Here is a 27,745-nt window from a genome sequence, read left to right on the forward strand (position 1 = left end):
GTTTTTTTTTTTTTTTTTTTTTTTTCTCCACACAAAAGGAAAAGTTCAGGCAAGTGTTGTGCCCCACAGGAGGGAAGTGTGTGATCACAGCCTGATGGCAAACCAGAGTTACTGGACTCCTTAATATATAACTGAAAAAATAAGACTTTAATATAGCATTAACCTGCATTTGTAGGTCATTTCTAGTCCTTAAATAAAGCAGAAGTGCACAATAGGAGCTATCACCTGCAGTGCAGTTTTGTCCTTTTTGGTCCACTACAGTGTGCTTGTTAAAGTAACAGTTGGTTCCATGACTGCCTTTGTAAAAAATCCAGCTCCTGGCCAGAGAGCTGCTGCCCAGCTCAGCAGAGAGAGCTTTCCTGGCCTGGGAGCCCCTGCATTTCTGCTCCCTGGGACAGCTGCTGTCCTTCCAAGCTGCCATCCTTGTTTGAAGGGGCATTCAGAAAGAATGGCTTCCTTTCCAGAATGCTGAGCTCCTCCTGCTTCTCTAGACTTTGTTTTGGTTTTACAGGTCTGTTTTCAGGTTGGAAAAATTAGGAGTTTCTCTTCCATGTTCAGTGAGGCTGTCTAATGCCCCACGGTGATAAAGGACAGGAAAGAATTAGCCTTCTGATAACAGGGCTCAGTTTGCTTTTAATGTCTTTGCTTTCAGGTGTTTGGAAAAAATGACATGTGGTTTTGGGTTATTTTCTCAATGATCCATGTTTTGGCCTCGCTGGCTCTCAGCACCCAGATCTACTACATGGGCCGCTTCAAGATCGGTAAGTGCTGTAACTGAACCATCTTGCTCTAGGGTGTGCAGAAGCCTCCTGTCCTCACATGTGTGAGTCACCTATCCTGTGCATCTGTGAGCACAACCCCATGGCCTGTGCTTGTGTTTCGTGTTATCCTGTCCTCTCATCCATCTGATGCCCTTTCTGGCCTCTGAAATCCTTGTGCTGCTGCTTCCCAGACGCATGGGAGTCAGCAGGTCCTGTTCGCTCTGTGGTGGCAGAAGAGCTGGGCTCTGAGGGAGCCTGCCCTTCTGCTACAGCTCTCCCTAGTGCTGTGCTCAGAGTGGTGAGCTACATAAAAACCCTATCATGGGGTGAGGGGGGAGAGGGTCTGATGGGGAACCTGGCTCTTGTGCTCTGCTTACAAACATATTTCTCCTTCCTCTTCTGCTCCTCTCTGCCTCAGATGGCCCTGACTCAGGTAACTGTCAGCAGCTCTCACTTTTCTCTGTTGAACTGTTTGAGCAGCAGCATAGCAGCTGGGGATGCATGAGCGTGTGTGGGAGGCTGGCTCGTGTGCTACCTGAGGTTGGCTATCGAGCAGTGCAGTCAGTTTGCTAGCAGCAAGGGGGCGTATAGCACAGGAGACCTCTGACCTTGGTGCGGGAGCCTTTTCAAGCTCCACATTTGTTGCTGATGAGGACGGTGTGTGTGCATGCATGTCTATCCATCCCCACTGCCACTGATGGCTCTCCAGTGAAGCTTCTGCAATGATTTTGAGACCAAAGGTGTCTCGAGTGCGCTTTGCCCCTCTAAGGGATGAGGATTGAATTTCTGCTGTTTCCCTCTTCCGGCAGCTTGTTCCGTGAAAGGTGCTTTTCCCCTTCCTGCACACATGTCTCTCCTCCGGAGATGCAGTTGCAAAGCCAGCCTGTTTGTGTGTGCAGTCAGGGCCTACTTGACTTCTGGGCAGTGCCAGTGGCAAGGGGATGATTTTTATTTTATTTTGTTTTTTTTGAAACCTGTCACTCTGGCTGACTGCCATCCACGTCCTGTGGTGGTTGCCTCGCTGCTCTGCACAGACTGCTTCCAAAAGACAAGAAATTAATCTGTTGGCACCCTGACCATTTGCAGGCTGGGTCCTCTGTTGTCAGCCAGTGGGTATCTGCATCTTCCCCCTGTAGGCATTTTGGCGCTCACTCTGCTGGCTGTTGTGGCTTTTTCTCCTCTTCTTTGACAGACCTGGGGATCTTTCGACGGGTAGCAATGGTGCTGTACACGGACTGTATCCAGCAGTGCAGTCGACCAATGTACATGGTAGGTGATTTCTCATCTCAGCACCTCTTTCAGCAATTGCTCACTTTCTAGGCAATGTGCAGAGGAAAGAAGTGTAGCTATTTGAAAAAATGATGCTCCCTGCTTCCCTTCTCTCTCCCTCAAATTTTTGGGTAAGTGTAGATCTCCACTGGAGCAGTTTGTCCCCTACTTTAAGGTCTCCCCTGATCTCAGGCCTGGTGAATAAAACATCAGAGCAAAGGCAATATAAGCATGATAGGATTTGCTTTTGCTCTTGCTCTCTGGGCGTATCCGTTCAAAGGAGTGGGTATGAGGCTCTGTGCAGCACAGTCTCTCTGGGGAAGGCAGTGACAATATTTTGGCTCTGTGGCTTAAGCGACAGCTATTGCTGTTTCTACAGCACTTCAGGGCAGACAGCAAAAAAGTAAGAAACAGTAGCTGTTACCTTGTGTCCTACTGATTCCTTTCTTCTTGGCACAGAGTGCTAATTAGGGCTTGCAACCAAATGAAGTTTTTATCCATGAGCATCCTTCTTATTTTTATTTTTTGTATTCTTCCATCTTTGAATAAGCGTCAGATCGAGTTTTGCAAGCAGACAGTGCACTCAGGCATATAAAGTAAGCCTGGACAGCCTGAAATAGCTACCTCATGAAAGCAGCCGTAAGCGTTAGTGCACATGCCCCACAGGTGTAACCTTTCTGCCTGCTGTAGTTACAGTGCTTCCCCAGCTCTTGCTGAGATGGGTAAAAAAAGGCTCTGTGGATATGTGTAGGATGCTATCCGAAGCTTTCCCTGGTGCCTCTTTCAAGCATGTCCTTGCTCTGTGCAATAATTTTTCTGCAAAATGGTGGGAGGGAAGGAATCTAAGTAGAAAAATAATGGAAACAGTCAAAGGATTTGCAGAACCTCCTGAGGCTGATACTTAAGTGCTGGGCTTGTCCTCTTTTAGATATTTAGTCTTGTTGCAACACTTTCCTCAACTTTGTGAGGGCCAGAGCAGTTTCCACTTGGCAAAAGCTCCTGCAGAGCAAACTTCAGAGTCAGGTGCATGTGTGTTTGCAAGAACCAGACTTCAAATCCTCACATAATGATATCCTGAATTTCTGAGGGAAAGGCCTCTTTTTTGCATTTCCTTATGCTTTCATATGATCATCGGTGTCTTCTCTTCAGGACAGGATGGTGCTGCTCATTGTTGGAAACCTGGTCAACTGGTCCTTGTAAGTAGTGGGGTGTGAGTGTCTTGCATATTTGTGCACGTGAGCAGGAGGAGTTGGTATTGACACATGGGTGATCTGAAGTGACGGGGAAATGCAGCAGTGTCTAAGCAATAGTCCTCTGCTAGGGCCTTTCTGACATGTTTTGGCAGGGAGCTGGCTCTGATGAGCACTGAATGGTAGGCAGATCCATAGGATGCAATGCATCACTACAGAGCTACACAAGGCATCCCTAAGCATTTTGGCTGGTGCTCTCTCATGGCTCATGTCTGAGCCAGCTTGTGTAGGGCTGGCCTAGTACCATGGTGCCATGTTGTGCTGTACAGGTGCTTCCCATGTAGCTGGGAGGTCTCCAGTGCAGCCAAGAAGTAAGAGACTTGACAGACAATTAGTCAAAAGGCCTGGCTCAGCAGTAATTGCATGGATGGAGGGATCAGCTCTTGGTGAGACCTAAAATAATTTCCCTAGGCTGCTTTTCACTAAAGCTGCTTTTCAGGAGCATGCCTTCTGCTAAATGTACGGATCTGGGGCCAGCTCCTACTGGATGAGATGCTTTTGGCCATGGGTTGGAAGCAACCCAGGTCCCTTGCCTGTCATCTGTGGTTTCTGGTTGCTCTCAGCAGCTGACCATGGCCCAGTTTGCTCTGCTTTCCTTCTCAGCAGGGAGCAGAGGCAAATGGTGCATTTCTTCCAGGGAACTGTGAAGCTGTGGCAGTATTGCTGTTTCCTGTGGTCTGCAGGGGGCAGTGGGTGGTGGTCAGTTTGGGGATGTACCCTGTCCCCAGTGAAAGAGGTTGTCTAAAGTCCCTTCTCTCTCTCTCTCAGTGCTATCTTTGGCCTGGTATATCGGCCCAGAGACTTTGCCTCCTACATACTGGGGATCTTTATCTGTAACCTGTTGCTGTACTTGGCTTTCTACATCATCATGAAGGTAAAGGAGGCAGCGTGGCTGCCCATGGGGTGCCTGTCTCCAAAGGGGAAGGGATGGGGCTCTTTTTTTGGCTGTGCTCTGGGTTCCTGTGGTGCTGCAGAGGGATGTGGAGGAGCGTTTGTGGGGCTCAGGGCAGGACGAGGCTTTGGTGTTGGTGAGGGATGCTGTGTAGCCATCTGGGGGGGGGGGCTGGACTATGTTTCCCTGGCGTGGGCAGCCCTTCACAAATGCTGATAGTCAAGGCTGCCATGTCAGCCCGATGCATGGCTCTGGCCCCGGGAAGAACTCGGGGCACTTTGTGAGGCTATGTCCCTGTCTGCAGCTCCGCAGCTCTGAGAAGCTTCTGCCGATCCCCCTGTTCTGTATTGTGGCCACAGCAGTGGTGTGGGCAGCCGCCCTCTACTTCTTCTTCCAGACCCTCAGCAGCTGGGAGGTAAAGTTGCCCTTTCACTGTCCTTCTGTCCATCTCTGTCTACCGTCATATTTCTTTCCTGTTGTTAGTTTTACACAAAAAATACTCTGGGGAAGAGTCTTGGGGTGCTCATAGAGAGATGAAAGGGTTTAACTTCATCAGCAGACTGGGAAGGGAGCATGGGAAGCTGTGGTGAGGCAAAAATAACTGTATGTGTGCAGCTCTGGAGAGACTATTTATGACCCAGGTGATCTGGAGGTTACTGGCCCTCACTAGGGGACAGAGGAAGGTCTGAGGATCTGAAAGCAAAACTAGGCAAATCCTGACCAGTGCTGGATGGAATATTCCTCCCTGGAGCAGATGGCCAATGGGAAATAACATGCCTGGGCTTGCGGGGGCTCTCTGTGCCCTGGGAGGCTCTTAAATCCTGACTGGATGCCTTCTAACAAGATGCTGTGTCCATCTCCGTGGAAGCGAGGGGCTTGCTGCATGGTGGTCTGGTGGAGGCTGTGCAGCTTGTGCAATGCAGGATCATAGATGTGAAGACCAGAGGGGTCCCCCTATCTGTGGGTTGTGTCCCCAGATCCACCTGGGTCTAAGTATGACATTGTGTTCCTGCCCTGCTCTCATCACATATCCAGCCAGCACAACACTTTTCCTGGCTCCGTATGGAGGATTAAAACAGGGTGATCTCCAGAGGGTCCCAGTGTGGCCAGCCAGCATCCTTTATGAGTGAATATCAGGTCCTGACCCCCTGCCTGCTCCCCTAGGAGACTCCAGCAGAGTCCCGTGAAAAGAACCGGCCATGCATCCTGCTGGGCTTCTTTGATGACCATGACGTCTGGCACTTCCTCTCCGCGGCTGCCTTGTTCTTCTCCTTTCTGGTGAGTCCTGCTGAGCCTCCACTCTGCTGTATGGCCTCACCCTCTCTTCTTCCTCCTTGTTGCTCTCTATCCACATGGAGCTATGAGTCATAGCCCCTGGACTCCACAGAAGTGCCCCAGGTCCTCTGCTTGGCTCTGCCTCCAGACATCCTTCACAGTGGGATGCTCCTTTCATTGGGATCAGGCTTCCTTCTTTGGCTTGTTGCTCCCTGTGTCTCCTGGCCTCAAATTCCCTCTGGGGCTGTGGGTCGCACAGCTGTTGCGGGGAAGTTGAAGGGCTACGGGTGGGACCAAACCTCTCATGGGTTTGTGAGGACCTTCCAGGAAGGGACCCTACTCCCTTTGACCCAGGCCATTGGGTCACTGGTGTGGAGCTTAGCTTACTCCTGGGCTTTCCATCACTTGCATAGTTGATTCCAGTGCTCCTCTACTTGGTACCTCTTTTCAGGTCTGATGGTCTGCTGGTGGCAAAGGTGGAGGTATCCCCTGCGATGGTGTCACAGCATAGTGTTTTGGGGAAGTGGAGGGGGAGACCTTAACCCTAGCTGTGCAAGGTGCAAACTGTTTCCAAAGGAGCTGCCTGAGCACTTGCTGTGCTTGAGCTCTGGTCAAGCAATTCTCATGCTGCTGCCTCCTGGATGGCTCTTCAGAGGCCAGTTGAGGGACCAGTTTACAAGCAGCATCTCCATCATGGTTGGGGCAGGTTTACCTGTTCAGGTCCTTGCAGCACTGTTGGCAGAGCTACCTGTCAGCTGTGCTGCCAGAGTGACTTGCTGGGAACATTACAGAAAAAAAGTTAATTTGGCACATCTCCGTGGATTGCTGCTGTGACTCCTGTACAGGCTGGAGACGTGGCCCAGGTGGAGCTTGCCTGTGATGAGATGCCACAGGGAGCTGGTCATTCTCTGCAGCCATGGGCTGGCCAGTGAGACCTGAAGCTGCCTCATGCTTTCCTCCTCAGGTCCTGCTGACACTGGATGATGACCTGGATGTGGTGCGCAGGGACAAGATCCCAGTATTCTGAGTCCCCCGGGGGCAGGGGCGTTCCCAAATTGCTCAGCCAAAGGCACTGGGCCACTGGAATCTGTGAGGAATGAGCCTGCTTCTGTGGCTGACAACCCCATGGGAGCAGGGGAGCCAGATCCTATAGCAAGCATGGAAGGGGTACTGCGGTAACTGAGGTGGGACCGGGAGGGAAGACTGTTTGCTCCTTTCCCACTGCATCCTCTGGGGCAGGCACAACACTGCTGCTGAGGCCAGAGCGCAGCCTTCTGGTGGGTAGGTGTGGTGGGTGCTGGAGCCAGTGAAGAGAGAGGAAACAAGGAGGTGCGTTTGAGACCTTTGCTTCCCTTCCTCCCTGCTGATGTGCCCCGCTTCCTCTTTGGTGAGCAGGCTTGACAAGTGCAATGCAGCTCCTCCTGCATCGTCAGCCTGTACCCTGTAGGCTGCTGCCCTTGGAGAGTCCCTTCTGCAGCACGGGGAGAGCTCTTGGTTCCTGTCCTGCAACTGCCAAGTGAGCAAAGGACTCCAAGCTGAGGTGGCAGTGGTGGACTCGTTTCTCTTCTCTCTTTTTTTTTTTTTTGTTTTTGTTTTGTTTGTTGGAGAGGCTCCTCCTGTAGCCTGTGGGGGAGCCACAGCAACAAGAGAAACAAGCCCAAGGGACTGCAGTGTTGGAGGGAGATGGTAGACTAGAGCTGCCCATGAGTGCTCTGCCAGAGGCAGAACCTCCTGCCTTGCTCTTGTGGCATCTTTCGCTTACGCATGTTGAACAGCCTCACTTCTCTGGCAACTCCTGTGCAGGCGCTTGTCAGCGTCATGGACTCCACAGCACCAGAAATGCTGCCCTCAAGTGACCCTAAGAGAAATCGTGTGGTGAAGCCACAGCCTTGTGTGCTGGGCAACTCCATGGCTCCTGCTGCGTGGCCTTGCTAAAGGGGCAAGGTGGAACAGGGAGGCTGTCCAGCAGCCTCAGACGTTCTCCTCCCACAGGCTTGCTTTAGGCAAACTTGGTAAATCAGGTTCCCTTATGGCCTGTGAGTGTGGAGGAGGTTTGGGGGCGGTTGGGGTTGAGCTCTCTAGCTAAAGATCTGGACCAAACTTCTTTCCTCTCCAACTTTTCTGCGTCTGAAGCAAGTTTTTAAACGGTTTCTGCTTTCTTCTCGAGTTCTCAGTTATTTAAAAAACAAGAATAAGGTGTGAGTTATTTTAGGCCTTGCATCTAAAATGTGACCTGTTTTGCTAATTTTGAATTAAAAAGTATTCTTTGAGGCCTGCTGTCTTTATTCTTGTCTCTGTCTGAGCATTTTTCCTTTGGTATATGTGCATGTACCCAGTGATGCAAAGGCTTCATTCCACTTGTGCTTACCAAAGCAGATGACTATGGAAACTTTCTACTCCAAGAAGTCTGTATCTCCTAGAAAGATTTTGCACTAGCTGGTTTTTATTTTTTTCTAAGTTGGAGTTTGTCAAGATGGTCAAAATGAATGTTCTCACCTTCCTGCTTTGCAGGTTGATCTGAATTCTTCTTGCTCCAGCTCTCAGCAGTAGCAAAGAGAGCACTTGGGGCAGAGGGTTCCCCAGTGGTGTCACGCAGCTGCTGTCATCCTTAGGAGTCTCACAAACAGTTTCCTGAGCATTGATACAGATGAACTGCTTGTCCTCTTAACCAAATTGCCTTTGTGGGGCTAAGTGGAGTAAAGAACAGACACCCTTGCTTGTCACTTGTAGCCTCTTCGGCAGAGCGCAGGGAGAGCTAGAGGAGGAATGACACAAGAGGCTTCTTCCTGAGCAGAGCTGCACTCCTGTGGAGACATAGCCGTGTTTCAGGAACGGTGTGCCAGAACATGCAGAAGGTGGTGGTGGTCCCTGTGTGCTGTGTTTATTACAATGCTCTGGGCTTGACTTGCAGTTTGCCGTGCAGATGAATGTAGATTGTTGAATGTTCAATGATGCTAGAAATAGGGATAGGTTGCCCAGGCTTGTTGCGAAGCATGGGCTTCTCTTTAACAGCGTCAGCATGGGCTGCAGGGAAGGAGATGACACTTGTTTTTTGTCTGAGCAGCACCAGCAGAGGAACTTCAGGCTGAGGATAGTCCACATTTTCCATTCAGCCATCCTGCAGTCTTGCCATATGTTCTTGGTCTGTCTAAAATGGCAGAATCCAACATTATCTAGACAGGCTTGTCTGCAGCTTCCTTTTTCTTTCCATAAGGGAAGGCTGCCAGGAAGTCCGAGGTGCAAAAAAACCCCACCCCAAATCCTTACTGCTGAGTGCAGCAAGACTGAGCCACCCCTGTCAGGGACTCCTGCTGGGGCTGTGGTGCTCTGTCTTGCCCAGCGTGGTTATAAACATGCTGTGTGGAGGGAACCACTTGAGGTTTTGTACCCAAAGGTGTATGAATGTTTGACCCAACAGCTTTTTTGCGACACATGCTCTATGCTGCCCCAACCACCTCCCTGTAAATGCAAGGGCTGCGGTAGGAGCCCAAGTGCTGCACTTCCAGTTCTCTGACCAGTGAAACCAAATAATATCTGGGGTGTGCAGGGTGTGCTCTTTCTAGAACTTTACTTGGAGGGCAGGTGGTAACAGGTAGTGATAGCGCTGCTGCCAGCACCATCCATTCCCTCCCTTCTCTCTGCCTCTCTAGTCCTGGCCCCAGCAGCAGGAGTAGAGGTCTGAGGCACAGCTGCACGGAGCCCTGCTGCATGGTGCCACCTGGAAGCTGCATGAAGAGCTGCAGTAGAAGATTTGTTGGAAGGTGATATGCCTGTGTGATGGTCACATCACTTGCTGCTGAGGTGAGCTAGGGAGCAAGTGGGGCAGTGCTCTGGGGCTTGAACTGGGGGAGGCAGCAGGAGAAGGGGATAAAATTTCCAGGTGAAGTCCTCACCATGGGCCTTGCATGAACAGTCTCTTGCTCTAGCAAGTGCCTGGAAAAGTTCAGGTCAAGCCCCCCTGTGTGCCTTCAGGGTGGCTTACAGGGTTTTGTGTGGGGAAGTGCTCGCAGGACAGCAGTGCTGTGGTGAGCAGGATAAATCCCTGGGTGCTGGGGGCACATGGGGTTTGAACACAGCCTGCTAGCACCAGCCTGTTGAGCACCAATGCTGCTGAAGTGCTAAATCAAAAGAACCCACTACTTGAGGTGAGGCTTGCCTTGCTCCTCTGGGACCTGGAGGGAGATGTGTAGATCCCATCTAAGGTGGGAGCTTGTCAGGTGGGAGGCTATGCTGGGGTCATTAAAGGTGCTTGAAGTGGAGATACTGCCCTACTCTTGTCTGAGGCTCAATGATTACAGCATCTGACACCTGTAGGAACGTCACCAGCCTTTAATTTTTTACTGCCTGGTTTCTCCAGTGTCCATGCTGCAATCACACCATGCAAAGCACTCCAGAGCTCACTGCATGTTTTTATATGAAGTGGACTAGTCTGGCCGGAGACTCCAGTGCAGTTTTTTACTAGAATTAGCAAATGAATTTTACTGGAATTAGCCTTCCTCAGTCCCCACGAGCCAGTGAGATGGGGAGAAGAGCGACACTGGTTCAAAAACCTGTTGATCGTGGCAGATCATCAGAACGGTTGTAAAATTAGGTATCTGGGGGGCAGTGAGACTTGGAGAATCCAGTGTTGGATCCTGCTGTTTGTGAGTCTGACCTCAAGTCCTCTTTGCTTACTGTGCTGCCTTCACACCCCCTGCTTAGTCAGGTGCAGGATGGGCTCTTGACTTGCAGGACTGCCCTTACCCTGTGGCTAGCTGTGGAGAAAGATGAGCAGCTTTTCCTCTTGTACAAGTATGTTCTGCCCTTGGTGTATTTTGCAGTGCGCAGGAGTCAAGGACATAGGACAAGGCATTGGGGTAGTAGGAATATCGCTTCTTTACCAGATTGAAGAATGGCTTGTCTGTCCAGTTTTGAACACGTAATTTCATAAGACATATTCCTTAGTCCGTAGTCTCAACCTTGTTCCAAGCTTGTATTTGTTTCTAACCAGGAAGCTGGTTATCTCCTCTAAATAGGAATGTGAGAAAAAACTAATGTTGAACAGCAGTTAGAAGGCTCAGTGTAGGAGGTAGAAGAGCAACATATGGGCTCACTGAGCTACGCAGAGATGAGCACAGTATGCGAATGGCAAGGTGGTAGCAGCAGTGGAGGAGAGAGAGGTTGGAGAAGGGTGGAGAACAGCACAGAACAAGCAGAAAAATGTGAGAGAATTAAATTAAATACAAGGAAAAGGTGCCTCAAGCCTAAGACATGGGAGGGAGGGTCGGAATCATCTCCCTGCTGCTTCTGTGCCTCCAGCTTAATGCATCAATTTTTAAAACTTCCTCTAAGCTTTGGCCTGCCTGCTGGCTTCTGTTCGTACTTCAAGTCTCCCATCTGGTGGCTGCAGGGGCCCAGCCTGACCCGGCTGCTGCAGGGGTGCCTCAGTGGCTCTGGCTGGTGGGGTGCCTGGCTGGGCACCCGGGCAGCTTCTCTCCCAGCTGTCCCAGCCAAACTCAGCTGTGCAGCCCTCCAAACCTGAAAGGGGGCTTGTGCCTTTAGCCCCGCTGCCCTTCCTGGGGTGACTGCCCTGGGAGGGAAAAGCGGCTCCCTGGGTAGGTGAGGGACCTCTGTTCCCTGACTTACAGGTGTCGTGTTGTTATTTCACCTTTCTCTGTTCACTGAGCAAAATTTTGTTAGACAGAGGTGTGTAGGGAGACAAGCGGAGCAGCTGGTGTGAATTGTGTCAGGAGATGGGGGCCCTTCTGCTGCCCATGGCAGGTAGCAGGGTCCCTGCTTTGCCCGTCACGTGCTCCTCCCTCCTGTGCTCAGCACAAACTGTTTTAACAGCCCTTGAAAGGGAAGCAAACAGTTCACTTGTCTGGTGAATCCCCTCCTCAGTGGGTTTAAGTGGCTTGTTGTAGGGGCTGAGGAGCTCAAAGGCAGCAGGAGCGGGCCTAGCTGGAAGTGGCGGCTGCCAGAGGAACGTGTCTATTGTGGAAGCTGTACCTGCCCAGGAACACCTGCCTGAAGCTTTCTGCACTTGGTCATTAAATACTGAGGCTTATTTGCCAGGTCATGAGATATGTTTGCTATTTTTTATAAGCAAAAGAGCTACTAACGCTCATTTCTGCATAACTTTTGTGTTACACCTCCTGCAACGCCTTCCCCATTCTTACACCAGCTTGGGCCTCTAATGTTTTCCCAAGTAAAAGCCGGTGCAGTGCTGTGGTTGGGTCAAGAGAATTTTGAGTGCTGCACAGCCGAAAAGCCGCTCTGCTGAGCAGGCTCTGCTCTACCTCCTGCCGTAGCAATGGGACCTGTCTCTTCCCTCGCCCACGCTCTTCTCCTCACACAGCTCCTGGGCACCGGTAGGTGTCTCCCCTCTCCCACAGCCGTGTTGACCTAAGACATGGAGAGGAGGTGGACACAACCCTATAGTCCCCGTTTTCTCAGGAAAACGTAGGTAAAGTTATTGTTTTGCCTGCTACAATGCAAGGGAGACAGAAATAGCTTTTGTGTTATAAAATAATAATAATAACAACAGTAAAACACCCTCACAGTTTAGGAAAGCTATTAGGATCACACAATTGGACAGTGTTACAACTAGCACCAAAACCTCTGCGATGGTAGAAGAGCAGCCAAGGCGCTTTGAAATATGAAGGCAGTTCTAGGAGAAATGTTAACTTGTGCACAGATAAATGTAGATTTTGTGCCTATCAAAACAATGGCATCCACACAGAGCAAAAGAGGTGGGGGTGAAGTTAGCAATGCCAGCAACAGAGAGAGACCGAGTTTATCCAGTATGTTACCAGGGTGTATTTAAGACTGAGGTACGCTGTCCGTGGGTATGCTCTACCTCTAGCTTAAGATGGGGAAGAAACACTTTGAGCCAGTTTCACTTGTGCTTTTGTCTGTGGTTTCCCTCTTGTACACGAGCCCGTGGCTGCACGAAGTCTTCGTATGAGCCCCCAGCAGCTTTCAGCCTGGAGGAGGGCTGACAAAGTGGGGCCTCACTGCCCCAGGGGTGCTGCTGGCGCCTTGGTGGAAGCTGTACCAGCAGCCCGGCTCCATCTCCTGCAGGTAAGCACCACACCCCCATCTCTTGCGGTTAGGCAGTGGTGAGGGCATCAGCCCAGCCTTGAAGGTGTTCATCTGCCTTGTGTCCTGTTTCCCCTCCTCTCTACTACACTACCAAAGATCAGGTTACTACAGCAGGAAACCCCAGCAGCGTGCTGGCAACACGCTGACACTGAACTTGGGGCTGTTGCTCCTGGGCAATGCTTGATGCAGGTAACTAGCCCTGCCTGCCAGCTCTCTGGCCTGAGCGGCCCTCTCGAGGTAGGGAAAGTGGGCTGAGTGGGTTACTGTGACTGCTCAGAGACCGTCCTTAGTCCTGCACACTTCCTTCTTGATGTTCTGAACCACGCTGATCTCTGAACACAGCCTCCTTGTCGCACTATAGATACTGGCTGTCACTGAAGTAACAAAATAGAAGCTCATCTGTCTTGATACTAAATTTTAATTAAAAACAAACAAAAAAAAGAAAATCATCTTCCATAAAGAAATCTTCCATGTCCACAAGAATGTTGAGGTTTACAAACAAGATGGGCTGGAGCCTACAAAAGGAATTGTTTCATGGCAATTCTGTCAGCTCCTCCTATATTACACTGCCTCCCAAAAAGCCATTACTTACCTTGCAGCATCTCTGTACCGGTCTCTTCCAAACCACATCCTTTAGATCCAGACTGTGACAGAAGGACTTGATCAAAGAGCACTTCACAACCAATGCAGCAGGGCGTGACAAGAAGCATTTTATAGAGCTGAAGTTATATCTTAATGCAGTGATCACTGTCACTGGTGCAGGGACAGCATCTGCCATGCATTATTTAGATAACTTCATTATCAGTGTGTATTTCTTCTGGAATAGTAGCTTTATATATCCAAATAAAATGGTGCATAACTCTAGTAGAGGCAGAGAATGTACACTAGTGGAGAACTCCAATTGTAAATTCCCAGTCTCAAAACAAAGCTTTTATTTTTACCTGTCTTGAAGAGATGGTAAAAATCTGTCTTCCACGGGGAAAGAAGCTGTATCAACAAGAATACAGTATTCAAAGAGTAGTTTTCTTTTTTTTTAATAAAATACTATCATGTTCATATCTATACAAATAATTATTACAACTATTAAACAAAGTATTACATTTAACAATAGAAATCTCAGAACTCTGAACAAGATCATGGTTTGGGATATTTACACCTGAATGCAATACATTTGTAAAAAGATGTCAAAATAAACAGAACAAGATCTTATTTACAATTGGAAGATGAGATTCCTGTTCATTCATTATAGATTTCTACTGCAGAGTTCCTTCTTTGCCATTACAAAATAGTAAGGACTTTCCACTGGGGCTGTATCCGAGTAACTTAACAGCTGTATAAAACAAAAGCACAGCAGAGAACTCTCGACTGAATATAAATAATTTACATCATGGAGGGCAACGGTATCTTTGATTAATCTACTGTGGCAAAATCCGTATTTGCTTCCCTTCTCACAGTGAGTGGGCAGGAACAGGGGTACAACCCACTGCGAGCTCGGTTGTTTCACATTTGTGATTGCCAAAACATCAGCGCATATTGCAAACTTGGAACCTACTTGAAAAATACTTTTTGCGAGGCAGAAAGAAATGATTTAATATATTTTTTTAAATTTGTCTCATAAAAACTGGTATCAGCAAATTATAAATAGCTTCTGTATAACTAAGCAGGGCTTGTTTGCAGAGAGAAGACAGCTTTGTGTCATCACGACCAAAAACCTCTGCTCAATCTTTCACTGGTTCACAGAACAACGTGCTCTCGGTACAACTAGTGGGAATAAAGCGTTGGTGCTCTGAGGTTTTAGATTTACTCTAAGGATGGCAGTGGCAGTAGCAGGGTGAAAACACCCTCACAGGCGAACCTGTGTCTGCGCTGGCCTCCTGTCCGCGTGGCTGCTACCTGCGCTGGATCAGTGGCAGTGGGAGAAGGAAACAGCAGTCATAGATAACTTAGGTTAGGTGATGATAAAGAATGGAGCTCCTTATATCACTGTATCAGAAAACAACACAAATTCAACTGATTCGGTATAAATAGGTGCAATGTTACTCTGTCTGTCCAGTCAAAGTGAGATCATTATTAAAGTGATGAGCGTGAAACTTATTTGGGGAATAGCAAAAGGTCATCGCTCTTTTAGCACAGCTGACTGCACTTCCAGAGACAGATGACAACACGAGTTTGTGACCAAGCCCTTGGGCCAGGACTGCGCAAGTACCTCTGAAGAAGTTGTAGAAACAACAGGAGATCGGAAAAAATGAAATGACCCCTTTTCTCCAGCAATGCCCTCTGTGGTTGCCCTGCCGTGTTTCCTGCAACAGCACTACAGTCACCAACCACAGCAGCAGCAGCACCGCTTTAAAGTAGGAAATCTGTGCAGAATTCAGGAGGCTCTGTACTAGCACAGCATTTATTTTTTTTTCCAGAGAGGTGCTCTTCCACCTGGGCAGCAGCATAGTGACTGGAGCTGGGAGCAGGAGCTACAAAACACATTTCAGTAAGGCTCAGCCACCGGCTCAAATCAATTCAGTTCTAGGTTTCCTTCGCTGCTCTTAAATTAGGTCCTTTCTCTCAATGAAAAGTATGTAAATGTTAATACATTACTATTTTATTGCCTGCTTTCAACCTAGTCTGACTCCGCTTTTATTCTCCAAGGCTTCTTAAGGGATTAATCAAGGCTTACACTGACACAGATGCAAAGCAGCCCTAGACCCGTTTGCTATTGTTTGTTGAAGTCATTTAGGCCAAGCTGAAAGCCACAGCTACACAACGGCTGGCAGCTGAGGCAGTGCTCAGCCTTCCCCTTCTGTTGCTTATTTTGCTAAATTAGGCACTACTGGGTATTTTTCCTTCCTTCAAAACCAAAATAAACCCCACTTAGTGTAAGTAACCTTCAAAAAGGTATCATGGAAGAGAAAAATACCATTCTCGGGCTAACAAATTGCAATTAAACCCACAAAATCTTTTCCAAATATATCTCGAAAAACAAAGGAACTGTGAATTGCCCAGGTAATTCTTAGGAGAAAAAGATAAATTGTTGGTGTCATAGATGTTTGCTGAAGGAAATGTATTTGCCTGTCCAATTGTTATTAAAACAAGTAAAATGGAATTATTTGCTCCGCAAAACTTCCCCTCCCCCTCAAAAAAAGCATATATTGCGGTAAGGTGAGCCTTCCTTAATATCTTTTCAGCCTGATGCCTAAACACAACAGCTTCAATGGCAGGGGAAAGGAAAAATAAAAGAAAAAAGAAAGAAAAGAAAGAATAGTTTCCACTCAACGGCAAAGATGTTGCAATCACTTCTCTTCCTGAGAGCAGAGCCCAAAGCCCTGGGAAAGGGCCCGCAGTCAGAAGCTGAAACACTGACCTATCAGTGGCACAAACTGGCCTACAAAACTGAATGCCAGAAGCCTGGTTGATGGGGAATAGCAGGGGTGATTAGTTTACGGTGAAGAGGAAAACTAAACCAATGTCATAATTAAAAACTAACAAAAATTACTTAATACCTGATTTCCTGTGAAATATCCAGTCCATCCACTGTTCTTCCTAAAGATACGTGAGCATGAACACGAGAGAAGCTGAACTCTGTGGCAAACCCACAAGCTGCTCTTAAACCGGGGACCTGGACAGATTCAGCATTCAAAGACCATACTGGATAGTCAAATAGACCAAAAGACTGCCCAATAGGGCCAATTTTTTTTTTTTTATATTAAATTGATCTAAAAGCCAGTTAGCAATGTAAATAATAGAATTTGGATAAATGCGTTTAGATGAAGCTCTCACAGATGGGTCTGCCTACCTTTCTTTCCATAGTGGTCTTCCTGACCCCACACCAACGCCAGCCACAGGGTCACTCATCATCACTTCTGGCACATGAAAAGACCCGCACTGGTTTGTGGCTGAACTTCAACAGAGGTTGGCGTGTTCAAGGAGGGTAATGAAATGATGATATTTCTCCATCCTTGGCAGGCTTCAGAAAAAGTCCTGAGAAGGACGACGAAGTGTTGTGGTGATTGCGCACGAATCACCGTGCCCTGGCACAACAATGTGAGGTACAAGCCTCTAGAGAAGACTGAGGGTCACATGGTAATTACTTTTGAGCTGCTCACTGCAAAACTGTGCAGTTCCTGCAAAATTGCAATAGTCTTTATATCACTAAAATGCCTGTGTTGTGATTACGGGCACTACAGGTAGCCTGCCAACAAAGTCGCTATTTTTTGGTTGTCTTTGTAAACAGAAAAGGGGCACTGATACAGTTACCGCCTCTTCAGCTACAAAATTAAAAAAAAAAAAACTAAACAACAACAGAAAGTCACAGTGGACATACTCTAGTGTGAACACTCAGGATTGCATTTAACCTTGACATGCCACCAGTGAAATTAATAGTGAAATCAATATGAAGGAATAAATATATAGAAGAGGAGAAGCGAAGCGAAGCGGGCTGTTTCAGTTGGCAATGGATCTACAACGATCACCTAGTCCAACTGCCTGAACACTTCAGGGCTGACCAAATTAAAGTATGTTATAAAGAGCATTGCCCAAATGCCTCTTTAAACACTGACAGACATGGGGCATCGACCACCTCTCTAGGAAGCCTGTTCCGGTGTTTGACCACCCTCTCTCAGTAAATAAATGCTTCCTAATGTCCATTTGCCCCTCAGGCTCCTTTCTCCAAACTAGACAAGCCCAGAGTCCTCAGCCATTCCTCATAGGATGTTCCTTCCAGCCCTTTCACCAGCTTTGTTGCCCTCCTCTGGACGCATTCACAGACCTTCACACCCTTCTTAAACTGTGGGGCCCAGACCTGCACACAGCACTCCAGGTGAGGCCGCAGCAATGCTGAACACAGTGGGACAATCACCTCTTTTGACCGGCTGGTGATGCTGTGTTTGCTGCACCCCAGGATGCGGGTTGCCCTCTTGGCTGCCAGGGCACACTGCTGGCTCTTGTTGAGCCTGCTGCCCCCCAGCACCCCCAGATCCCTGTCTGCAGGGCTGCTCTACAGCCCTCCTGGGTGCAGAATCTGGCATTTGGACTTGTTAAATTTCATCCCATTAATCATCGCCCAATGCTCCAATCTATCTAGAACCTTCTGAAGACCTCTTGTCCCTCAAGAGAGTCAACAGCACCTCCCAGTTTGGTATCATCAGCAAACTTGCTAATGGTGCATTCAACTCCTGCATCCAGATCGTTGATAAATATATTGAACAGGACTGGCCCTGGAATTGGGCCCTGAGGAGCACTGCTGGTGACCGGTCGCCAGCCAGATGTAGCCCCATTCACCACAACCCTGTGAGCCCTGCCCTTCAGCCAGTTCTTCACCCAGCACACTGCTCATCCCGCAGCTGGACAACTCACCTAGAAGGATGCTGTGAGGGACAATAGCAAAAGCCTTCCTAAAATCCAGAAAAACTACATCCACCACCTTCCTTTCATCCACTAGGCGGATGACCTTATTGCAAAAGGATACCAGATTAGTTAAACAAGTCTTTCCCTTTGTGAACTCATGTTGACTGTGCCTGATAACTGCATTGTTCTTTGAAAGCCTTCCAACAGTACCCAGAAAAATCTTCCCCATAATTTTTCCAGGAACTGAGGTTAGACTAACAGGTCTGTAGTTCCCTGGGTCTTCCCTCAAGCCCTTCTTGTAAACTGGAATAACGCTGGCTAGCTTCCAGTCAGCAGGGACCTTCCCAGACTGTCAAGACTTTGGCAGATGATCAAGAGGGGTCCTGCCATGATGTCCGCTACCTCCTTTAGTACTCCGGGGTGAATCCCATCAGGCCCCATGGACTTGTGAACGTTCAACTGTTGCATTGCAACTGGTCCGTATAGGTTTACGAGCTCACTCCGTTTTTCAAAGACACTGTGAAGTAGTGTCGTTTTCCCAGCAGAGGAAACTAATGTGGAACTACATGAATGCCTGGAACGAGGAGCAAGATTAACATCTTTATATAAAGTCCTGTAAGCCAGGGCTTTATTTTTCACTACTTTGTCTTGAAAGCCAAGTACAGCATTGCACACACAAGGCCATTTAAAGAGGGCAAGAATGGCTGTTTTGCTTCCCTCCTAAAGGTCCAGACAACTATGTAACTAATGCACAGCGGAGCCACTCATTCAATACCCCTGTCTTTATCATCCACAACCCAAGGAGCCGCTCATCGTTATGGAACTCATTTCACCACCTGAGGTGGCCCTTTCGTGATCTACTGGGATCCACTAGGGAAATCAATTTGATCAGAGAGTCTCCTCAGATACCACCCAGATAAACCTGCAGTTTGCTTAATTGGTTTGGCGTTGGGGACTGACTGTCATTCCTAACCCTCTGCTCTGCACAGGCCGGTTGCTGCCATTCGGTTGGTAACTACACTTTGGCAGTCAAAATCAGACAAGCTCCCTTGCTCTGAAGTGAAATAAATATTCAATCTATCATTTTTAATAAACACAGAAAACTGAACCACCGCTTAGATTTAGTGTCCTAAGATAGGGTCCATCGGAATGAAAAAGGGATTCCCAATTTGGATGACAACCATTTTACTTAGCTTTGCAGGAAAACATCAGACCCCTGGTTATAAGAACAGAGACACTGTCAGGATGGAATACAGACACAGCCCAATTATTTTTTATGTTAAAGCCTCTACTTTCCTGGATCAGTGCAAACGGACTTAGCAAAAATGTGGCCTGGTTAGCCAAGCTATGGAAAAAATTTTCACATCCCTCTTGGTGGGGCCATTCTTGAAGACAGAGAATATCTTCCTTTCTGCCTTTCAAAGAAAAAAAACCCACAACAAACACCTAAAAAAATCCCAGGGAGCCTGCTCCTCCCCACGCCCCCTCTAGCAGAGGAATTGGGGAAGAACCTGTGACAGGTCCCAGGAGCAGCAAGACGATGCGCTGGTGGGCAACACACAAGTGTTTCAACCTCGCCCTGCCCAGAGAAGCGGCCCCAGAGCAGTTTTTGCCACTCCCCGGCTGCCAGGGGGAGGATTGCATACAAGGAAACCTGAAGTTACTCTGTTATTTGAAGAATCAAAACCGGAATGGTATTTCCAAGCACATAAAAATAAAAGACAGAATATTTCTGCCTTGTTTTTTTTTTTTAAAAAAATCACACTGCAGAGCCATTAAATAAATAAAACTTACCTAGTTCTTCCCTTTTCTTTAAAAGAAACGGGACCAAAACTTGTGAAAGTACTGGAGACTCAGCCAGCACATGCACATTCACTCCGTCTCTCATGCACATACAGACGTGTCCCCCTTCCTCGCGGCGCTCAAATCACAGCGTCTTTCTTCCCGGTGTGCAGCAGTTCGGTCTTGACACGTTCACGTTCCTCCTTCAGCCACAATCATACAGGTTTAGACAAAAGGTGCATTCAAGTGCAGGGTACTGATATTAACTCGGGCCCGATCCTGTCAGCAACGTTAAGTAACAACTGTGCTCCCGGGAATGCCCCGGCTCATTTTGCGGGATGCCACAGGCTCAGTCCTCCTCCCATGTGCTGCCTGGTACAACAAAGGGCTGTCACTCACAGAAACCAGAAAGCTGGTGTTTGAGCATGGGCCAAAGAAAAGTAGAGGAGGGGGGGAAAAAAAAAGACATTAAGAAGGTGCTAAACAAGGTACAAAACCCACCCTGAGGTAACTTGCAGCATACGAACAATGAAATGGCAACAAATGCGACTGCTGCCTCTGCTGACTACGCTAGAAGGAGTTGTAAGCTACATTACAACGTTGACGAAGTTCAGCAGTAACTGAAGCCATTGTTAAAACAGATCAAAACAAAATTCTTCTTAGAAACAGAAAGCCATGGGTTAAAGAAATCTGAATTTTCTAAGCCAGTATTTTTAATTGCTGACCATGGAAACACATAGTAATTTCTGCCAGGTAAAGTCAGCCTTAAGTCAAGTGCATGTGACAAGCCTCAAACAGACAAAAGCTGCACAACAAATGTCTTTATCAATTAACGCTGGGTTAACACAGACTTGACCTGTGTTGAGGCTCCTGAAGGTATTTTACAAAAGAAAAAGAGAAACCCAAGCCGCTTCAAGTTCCTCTGTAGTTTCAGGTAAACGCATCAGAAACAAAACGAAACCTGTAGCATTTGTTTCCTGTCTCCCATACGGATGCTCTCACTCCTTTCTTTACATCCACATATTACTGAGGGTGGCCCTTACCCTGGAACAATCGGACATCAAACTTGATTGTTGGAAAATCAACAACCAATATTTGCACAGCTCTCAATGTTGCATCCTTACTGTTACTAGTAAGTAAGCATTGCTATAGGCACTGGTGCTTTGAAGTTAGTAAGGTGGATGGAAATACAGTGTGTATATAAATATGAAAAGTACCCATATACATACATTTAGGCAAATAAACAGTGATGCTATGAATGGTCTCTTCAAGGATGCCGGTAAGATCCACTTTCTTCTTCTTAAATATATAAACGATGCATCGGACTAGAAGTCAGTCTTTCAGTTTTCATACAGCTGAGCTGCAGTCGTGACCTAGAATATGGCTTATATTGTGGGCAGGTCGGTTTGAGGACTGCTTGGAAGAATCTGAAGCAGATGTGTTTGCAATGGAAAGCAAAGGCGACATTGCCGAACCATCTGGAGGAAGAGCTGTGGCTATTTCTGGAAACAAAGACGTCAAGTTAAAATTGGATAAGTGCGACGTGTTGGTCATGTGCATCGGCGGCATATCCGGAAGCAAAGGAAAACTTGGCTGAGCAAAACCAACAGGCCTGGGAGGAGACAGAATGGATCCAAATCGATTGTTTAAACTTCCACTACTCGGCTTCTCCGTGCCTGGGTTAGGAAACATCTGATTGGGAAAGTAAGGGATTGAAATGTCGTTGGAAAGGGTAGGGTGGGCAGGAGAGTAAGGAGGATAGAAGGATGGCAGGGTATTCTGAGGATCGACCGGGATGAGAGCTGGTGTTCGAGTGGCACTAGGCTGGGTGACTGGTGGGATGAAAGAGGCGTTGGCATTTATCGGTGGATTCATGCCACCCTCCGGAATAAAAGGGAATCCGAAATTCTGAGAGAGCGTATGTTGGTCAGGGGCTGCGTTATCATTAGACACTTGAGGGCCATCAGACATAAATCGGACAATGCTTCCTCTTTTTTCTATCGCAGACTGCTGGCGCCCAAGGATCATACTGCCGCTGGTAGAGAGAGGAAGATGGGGAAGACTAGGGTCAAAGACATTTCCATGTCTTTGATTTCCAGATCGATTCCTTTCAGGCTGACGTATTTTAGAACCTCCATTATCTTGCAGAGGATGCCTCGACCGCTGAGTAACTGAAGAATTTGGCTGACGAACAGAAGGTTGCCCTTGCTCGCCATTTCCGTGAGAAACTGCAGAGTGAGGGTGAGTTGGCCTCACAACTCCATGCATGTTGCTAGAAACAGGCGTATTCATGTGGCTCTTGGTTCCATGACTGTCCGTCATCCTCATGGGATTGGACTTCTGCACAGAGATGTTTGGGCTTGTATTGCGACCCTGAATATCTCCCGAGGAAGAAGAACTTGAAAAAGGAATATTCAGAGAACTGTTCCTCGTGTTAATTGCACCAATAGACATGTCACAGCTCTCCCTGCTCTGGCCATCACCCTCTCTTCGGATGTGGACACTCTCCCGTGCTGGGGGACAATTGTACTCAATCGTGGAGGAGGCGCCGCACTGCGTGTTCCTCTGATGTTCTGGGATTGATCTTTGGCTTCCACTAACTTGATCTCCAAGGTGAGGGGCAAGTAAACTCTGCATAAAACTTTGGTGGCACGTGTTTTCATTCTCCCTTGATGGCAGGGTATTTCCTGTTGGAATACCCTGTACTGGCTGGTAGGGCAATCTCTTCTGTCTTTCTATGGATGGCCCAGTATTTTGACCGATTCGAAAAGCTTGTGACTGCATGCCCCTGAGGGATGACACAGAATTACCAATTTCGCTGTTTCTTGAAGCCTGGACATCGAAATTGCCTGTCGGTTGTTGATTGGGTCCAGCTGACTTAAATGTCTGGCAATCAGAAAGCCGCTGCACATCTGAGCTAACTGTATGGTCGACAGATAAGCGGCCCTGCATATTATGAATGGCTAACCCTTTATTTCTAGAAACATCAAGATAGCTCCTCATTTCAAGCTGGTCAGAAACCCTAGGGCCTTGAAGAGATATTCCTATTCTCTGTTCCGAATTAGAGGGCGTCTTCCCGATGAGCGCCTCGGCAGAGTAGCTGGAGACTCTATTTCTTTCCTGCCTGTGAGGGGTGCATGTCATATCTGATGGCCTGGTTACGATACTTGCCTGGGACACCATTTGCTGCTCTAAGCCCCTTGAGGTCATAAGTCTCTGCATCGGATTGTGCCCTGACACATGTTCAGAAGCTGAACCTTGCTGTCTGCTGCTAACATCTTGTTGCTGTTGATGCATAATATCCTGATTTATATGGCTCTGAGGGTGGTTATGATGGTTTCTGCTTGTTGCAGGATTTTCACAGTTCTTTTCAGGCTGGGAAGCTCCAAAGTGCTGCTGCATCTGCTGCTGCATTTGCTGGTGGTGAGGATGAGGCTGACCACCTTTTTGCCGCGTTTGATCGCTTCCGTGGTGTTTTTGCTGTAGAGAAAGCTGCGTGGCTTGTGTTCCCTGGATGAGGTTTCGTTTCTTCTGCATCTGCACCTCCTGCTGTATTGTTCGCTGTTGGTGGACGTTGTGGGGTTGAGAGTGGACCGAGTTTTCCCCGTGAGTGACATGGTGCTGCAGCTGATACAAGTGGTGCCTTTCTCTTAACTGACCAGCCTGCTGTTGCTTTAAGTAGGGATGATTACTGTGAAGGTGAGATATGCCTTGAGTGGGTACATGTTGAATTGGCTGCAAGTGCTGCCCAGCCTGGCCTTGCTGCTCTGAAATTGATGGCTGCGAACCGCACTGAACTTCAGGTTGTCTCAAAGCTGGTGTTACAAAGTTGCTGTTCGATGGGAATAACCTATTGAGGCCATCCGTGTGCCCTTGGTTGCTCACTGACGCCACTGAATTGGACGAATTGGGAGGAATCTGACTGACTAGCATCTGTGTTTGATCAGCAATGCTCTCCGGTGTTCGGTTCATCAATGCCATCCCTTCAAGCCTGATGGACGTCGTCTGGCACTGCTTTTGCCTCTTGGCCGTAGAAAGCAGAAGGTCATCTTGAACAGCCCGCTTGGCCGAGTCCTTGCGACCTTCATGATTTTGCTGCTTTAAGTGTGATTCCGGCAGCTGGGGAGCCTGCATGGTGCTTGCCCTAATAGCATTCAGTTGTTCCTGAGCATATTCGCTCATCATAGTGGGGCCTGGAGACTGATTGACGTACGTGGTAGGTGGAAGGGAGAGGCTCACAGTTGCAGGGACGCTCGCTGGCTCTGAAGACTGGGATAAACTGGAACAACTCACAAGGGGATGGACAATGCGACTCTGGTGTATTAGATTATTCACGCTTAAACTGGTTATGCTTGGTGACTGGGAAGTGGAAATCTGCAAAGAAGCGTTTGATGTTTCTACACCTCCTACAGAGCAGCTTGGCTTTTCAACCTGCCTATCGACATTTGTCTGTGCTGCATCCTGAGCACTGAATTTGTTTGGTGCTGCTTCCAACGGTCCTGCGTTGTTTTCTTTCACTGGTTGAGCCTTAAAAGGCTGTTGCTCTCTCTCCAAAGGTGCAACCTCAGTTGACTTAGAGATGGCATCCCTCATGTTAACCTGCATTCCTCCTCCACCTTTCTCAAGGTTCTCCTGGTCAAAAATAGCTCTTGCTGCAAGAGCTACAATGTCGGTCTGTTCTGAAAATGTGCAGCTGTTACAGGTACTCGTTGAGGTGCTGCTAGTAACGTCTTCTCTGGTGGTATCTGGCAACATAGATGCAACCGAGAAGCCTCGACTGCTGCCAGAGCTAGTTGACATAGGGGAGTCGGCCTGCCTGCTAGCGATAAGGGAAGCACTGACTACTTCCTGGTCAGAAATGCAGGAGTGATGCTGGGAAAGAGTATCGCCTTCCGTGTTCATCAGCAAGAGTTCCTGCTTCTCAGGCAAATCAACATTTGAGTCTGCTGATTTAGAGTTTTCCATGGGAAAATTAGAATGCTCCCCCTGAACGCTGAAAGAAGAGGTTTTTTCCACAGCTGTTCTTTCTTTCGTGAGATCAGACAGCATTTTGGTTAGACCCTGTCCTTCTAACAAGTCCGCATCTTGCATTACCACTGAGGAATCCTGTGTAACGTTGCAGGACTCCGAAATCGTTCCTGCCTTGGACGTATGACCCGCTGTGCTGCTCTGTGCTGCTGATGTCCCAGCAACCTGAGAATTTGTCACATGTGCTTCAGTACGAGAGGACGCTAAGGTGGTGGTGGGTTCACAGGATTTCGGAGACTCTGACAAGGCAGAGCTGGTTGGTGGACGGTTCTGAGACCCACGGGCCTGCTGGTGAGGAGCAGCTTCTTTGGCGGTCGGCGGGACAAGCGCCAGCTGCTCTGACACCACGGACGCCAGTGGCGAGGAAGCGGGTGCCTCAGCTGAGCTCGGCTCAGGGACAGAGGAGGTTTTGGCTGCCTGTTCAGAGCTGGCAGTCTCTTTGGAACGACAGTCAGAAACGCTGACACCACTCGATGCTGCCACACTGCTCGCCTGCGACGTCGTTAAAGCTTGAGATATCGCTGGAGCATTATCGATCAGCCCCTCGCCGTTTGAATGCTTTGCCGTCGTTTCCACGGGAGCGCAGTCCACCTTCCCTGCGTCTTTGCAAGGAGCTGCTGGGCAGGACACTTTACTGTTGACCACTTGGTGTTTCTTTGTACTTGGCTTTTTGTTTGCCCTTTTCGATTTTGCATTGGATGGCAAGGCAGCAGCCGCTTTTTTGGGGGAAGCATTTATCGAATTAGATGCACTAGTTAATGCTGAAACCTCCGCAGGTATTGAAGATGCCACTGAAGTTGCTACTGACACACAGTTAACTGTGGCGATCTGGTTATTGACAGTTGTGGGATTGGTAGGGTGGCTGAGAGACAAGTGCAAGCAGCTCTGTCCAGCCATTTGCGATATGCTTTGATTTAGGTTAGCTAAAGCACCGAATGTATTGAGGGCAACATTGGTATTTGGATCCTCGCTGGTGGTGGGTTGAATAATTTGCATAGGGGCTTGATTTGAAGCTCCAGATGAAGACATCACCGGCTGCAACGCAAAAAGCTGCCCGTTCAATGAGATAGTTTGAGGGTGCTGCTGATTCGACATTGTAACCGAAAACGTTTGCGTAGAGCTAGAAGATGCCAAAGAGGATGGTCTTGGTAATATATGGACAAGGTGTTTCCCTCCGAAAGTCTGTGGAAGAGAGGCATTTTGTATGGAGCTGCTAGAGTTCGCGATTGCAGTCGGCCCGTTCACGGGAACTCTTACAGAAGCAGAAGGCTGAGCGGAGAGGAGGGGAAGAGGATTCTGATTAGCAGCTTGTATAATTACAATTTGCTGACTAACATTTTGGCTGGGAACTTCCGCTCTCATAATCGGCGGGCACGGAGCAGGGTTTGGAGGCTGGAGAATGATGACATTCTGGTTGGCCGGTGCTCCTGTAACAGCTGACGCGACTGGCTGAGCCATCTGAATCACCTGCATAGCTGAATTTAATGGAAGGATATTCCCTGCAGCCTGAGTTTTAACCTGTGGCTGGCTGATTAACGGCTGCATAGGTAAGGGTGGGCAGGAGGGCAAGGTAACTACAATCTGTTCAGCTGCCTGGCCATCCCCAGGCAGAGAAGCGTTCAAACTGATACTTGTAGTCAAAGGCCTGCTGTGAGCAGAAGACACGGTACCAGCACCATTAACTGGCTCGTTTAATAGTGCGGTCATTATACCGGATGGCGTTTGGCTTAGTGGCTGAACAGTATTTCCCGCCAGCTGCAAAGTTGTCCACGTGGTCTGCGTGTTGCCAGCTGAAGGCATCCGTGTAAGGCTACTCATGTTTTTCAAGTCTGAAGTGCCAACACCTGAAGAGCCTGAAAAAGACCAGCAGTTCTCTAGGGGACTGGCAGGCAGAGTGCTCATTGCCATCGCAGCCTTAACTCCTGCTGCTGCAGAAGTCACAGGCATTCCAGCGCTACTTACTGAGTCTGTACTTTTGAGGACATTTACAGAGGAAGGGCTATCTGCAGTAGTCAGCCTCACTGATGGCACAGAAGCTGTGTCCGTGGTTGAAATGACACAGCTTTCCTGAAGGTCACTCCTAGAATCGTGTGTATTTGAGCAAGTCGCATTCACCTGTTGAACTTGGGAGGCTTCCGTGGAGGCACTGGAAGGAAGGCTGATTCCCTGAAGGAGCGTTTTCTTTGTTAATTTAGTGCCCTCCTCATCATTTTTACTCTTGGGAGGATTTTGATCATTCTGTGGTGTGTTACTTGAAGAACGCTGTAGTTCCTGCTCTGTTCCGGATTGAGATGCGCTCTGTGAGCTGGCAGTAGCAGCAGTGAGCACGCCTCGCTCATTGTCCGAGGTGGAAAGCTCAAGAACATTCCCTGCTGGAGCTGTCTGAGTGGGTGCCAGTGGAGAAACTGTAGTTTGTGACCATGGCTTGTTTTCTGTGGGGTAAATACCAGAAATAGTCACAGGAGTCACTAGGTTGCAAGTTCTCTGGACTGGCACAACATTGGCTGTTTGCTTTTGTAAATTATGACTAACATTAAACGTTATTCCCTGGACAGATGCTCCCTGGTTATTCCCATTGGGTTGAGTCCCATTTGAATAGACAATGATGTTCTTTTGAACCTGATCACCGGGAATAACAACCGAGACCTTCGCACTTTTGAGATTTCCTTTCCAGTGGATCGTAGGGTCATCATACAGGCAAATATCATTTGCTTTCAGTAGTTCGATGTATCTCCCGTTTTCCTTTTGCAGTTCATCCAACTGTTTCCGGAGTTTTTTTATCTCTTCAGCTACAAAACAGTGAGAGCACTCCATTACATCAGCACCAGAACAAATACTAGGCAGTTACCACATGACTCGGAGAGTAAATACTATGCGGTATTGAAATAAGTTGTTAATAATGTACGCTCTCTTGAAATGGTTAAAGTAACATAAATGAAGACTCTTATCCTGATAAGCCTCTACTGAGCGGGAAATTGAATGAACTTCACAGACTATTCTGTTACCAATAACAGGATATGTCAAATTATTTAGTTAGAAAAAACATCAGGACTAACTCAGATGAAACT

At 48.1% G+C, this 27,745-nt stretch overlaps 2 protein-coding genes across 13 annotated transcripts in view; one reads left to right on the top strand and one right to left on the bottom strand.

Moving 5' to 3' along the window:
* SIDT1 (SID1 transmembrane family member 1) overlaps positions 1–7,678 on the top strand; it is a 49,258-nt gene extending 41,580 nt beyond the window's left edge. For 3 of the 4 annotated variants that reach the window (XM_063352636.1, XM_063352664.1, XM_063352654.1), the window contains 8 exons: positions 653–761; positions 1,180–1,194; positions 1,954–2,030; positions 3,180–3,226; positions 4,049–4,154; positions 4,477–4,587; positions 5,337–5,450; positions 6,412–7,678. In XM_063352636.1, coding sequence (XP_063208706.1) covers positions 653–761; positions 1,180–1,194; positions 1,954–2,030; positions 3,180–3,226; positions 4,049–4,154; positions 4,477–4,587; positions 5,337–5,450; positions 6,412–6,474 — 642 coding nt within the window. In that variant the 3' untranslated portion in view covers positions 6,475–7,678. The remainder of the gene's footprint in view (positions 1–652; positions 762–1,179; positions 1,195–1,953; positions 2,031–3,179; positions 3,227–4,048; positions 4,155–4,476; positions 4,588–5,336; positions 5,451–6,411) is intronic. The other variant, XM_063352645.1, reaches the window with a different exon arrangement.
* A 4,826-nt stretch (positions 7,679–12,504) lies between these two features.
* USF3 (upstream transcription factor family member 3) overlaps positions 12,505–27,745 on the bottom strand; it is a 39,033-nt gene continuing 23,792 nt past the window's right edge. For 6 of the 9 annotated variants that reach the window (XM_063352578.1, XM_063352625.1, XM_063352609.1 and 3 more), the window contains one exon: positions 13,588–27,466. In XM_063352578.1, coding sequence (XP_063208648.1) covers positions 20,997–27,466 — 6,470 coding nt within the window. In that variant the 3' untranslated portion in view covers positions 13,588–20,996. Of the gene's footprint in view, positions 13,518–13,587; positions 27,467–27,745 lie in introns of those variants that run through there. The other 3 variants (XR_010073349.1, XR_010073346.1, XR_010073348.1) reach the window with 3 other exon arrangements.

This window comes from Chroicocephalus ridibundus, chromosome 1 (genome assembly GCF_963924245.1).
Source record: "Chroicocephalus ridibundus chromosome 1, bChrRid1.1, whole genome shotgun sequence".
NCBI lineage: Eukaryota > Metazoa > Chordata > Aves > Charadriiformes > Laridae > Chroicocephalus > Chroicocephalus ridibundus.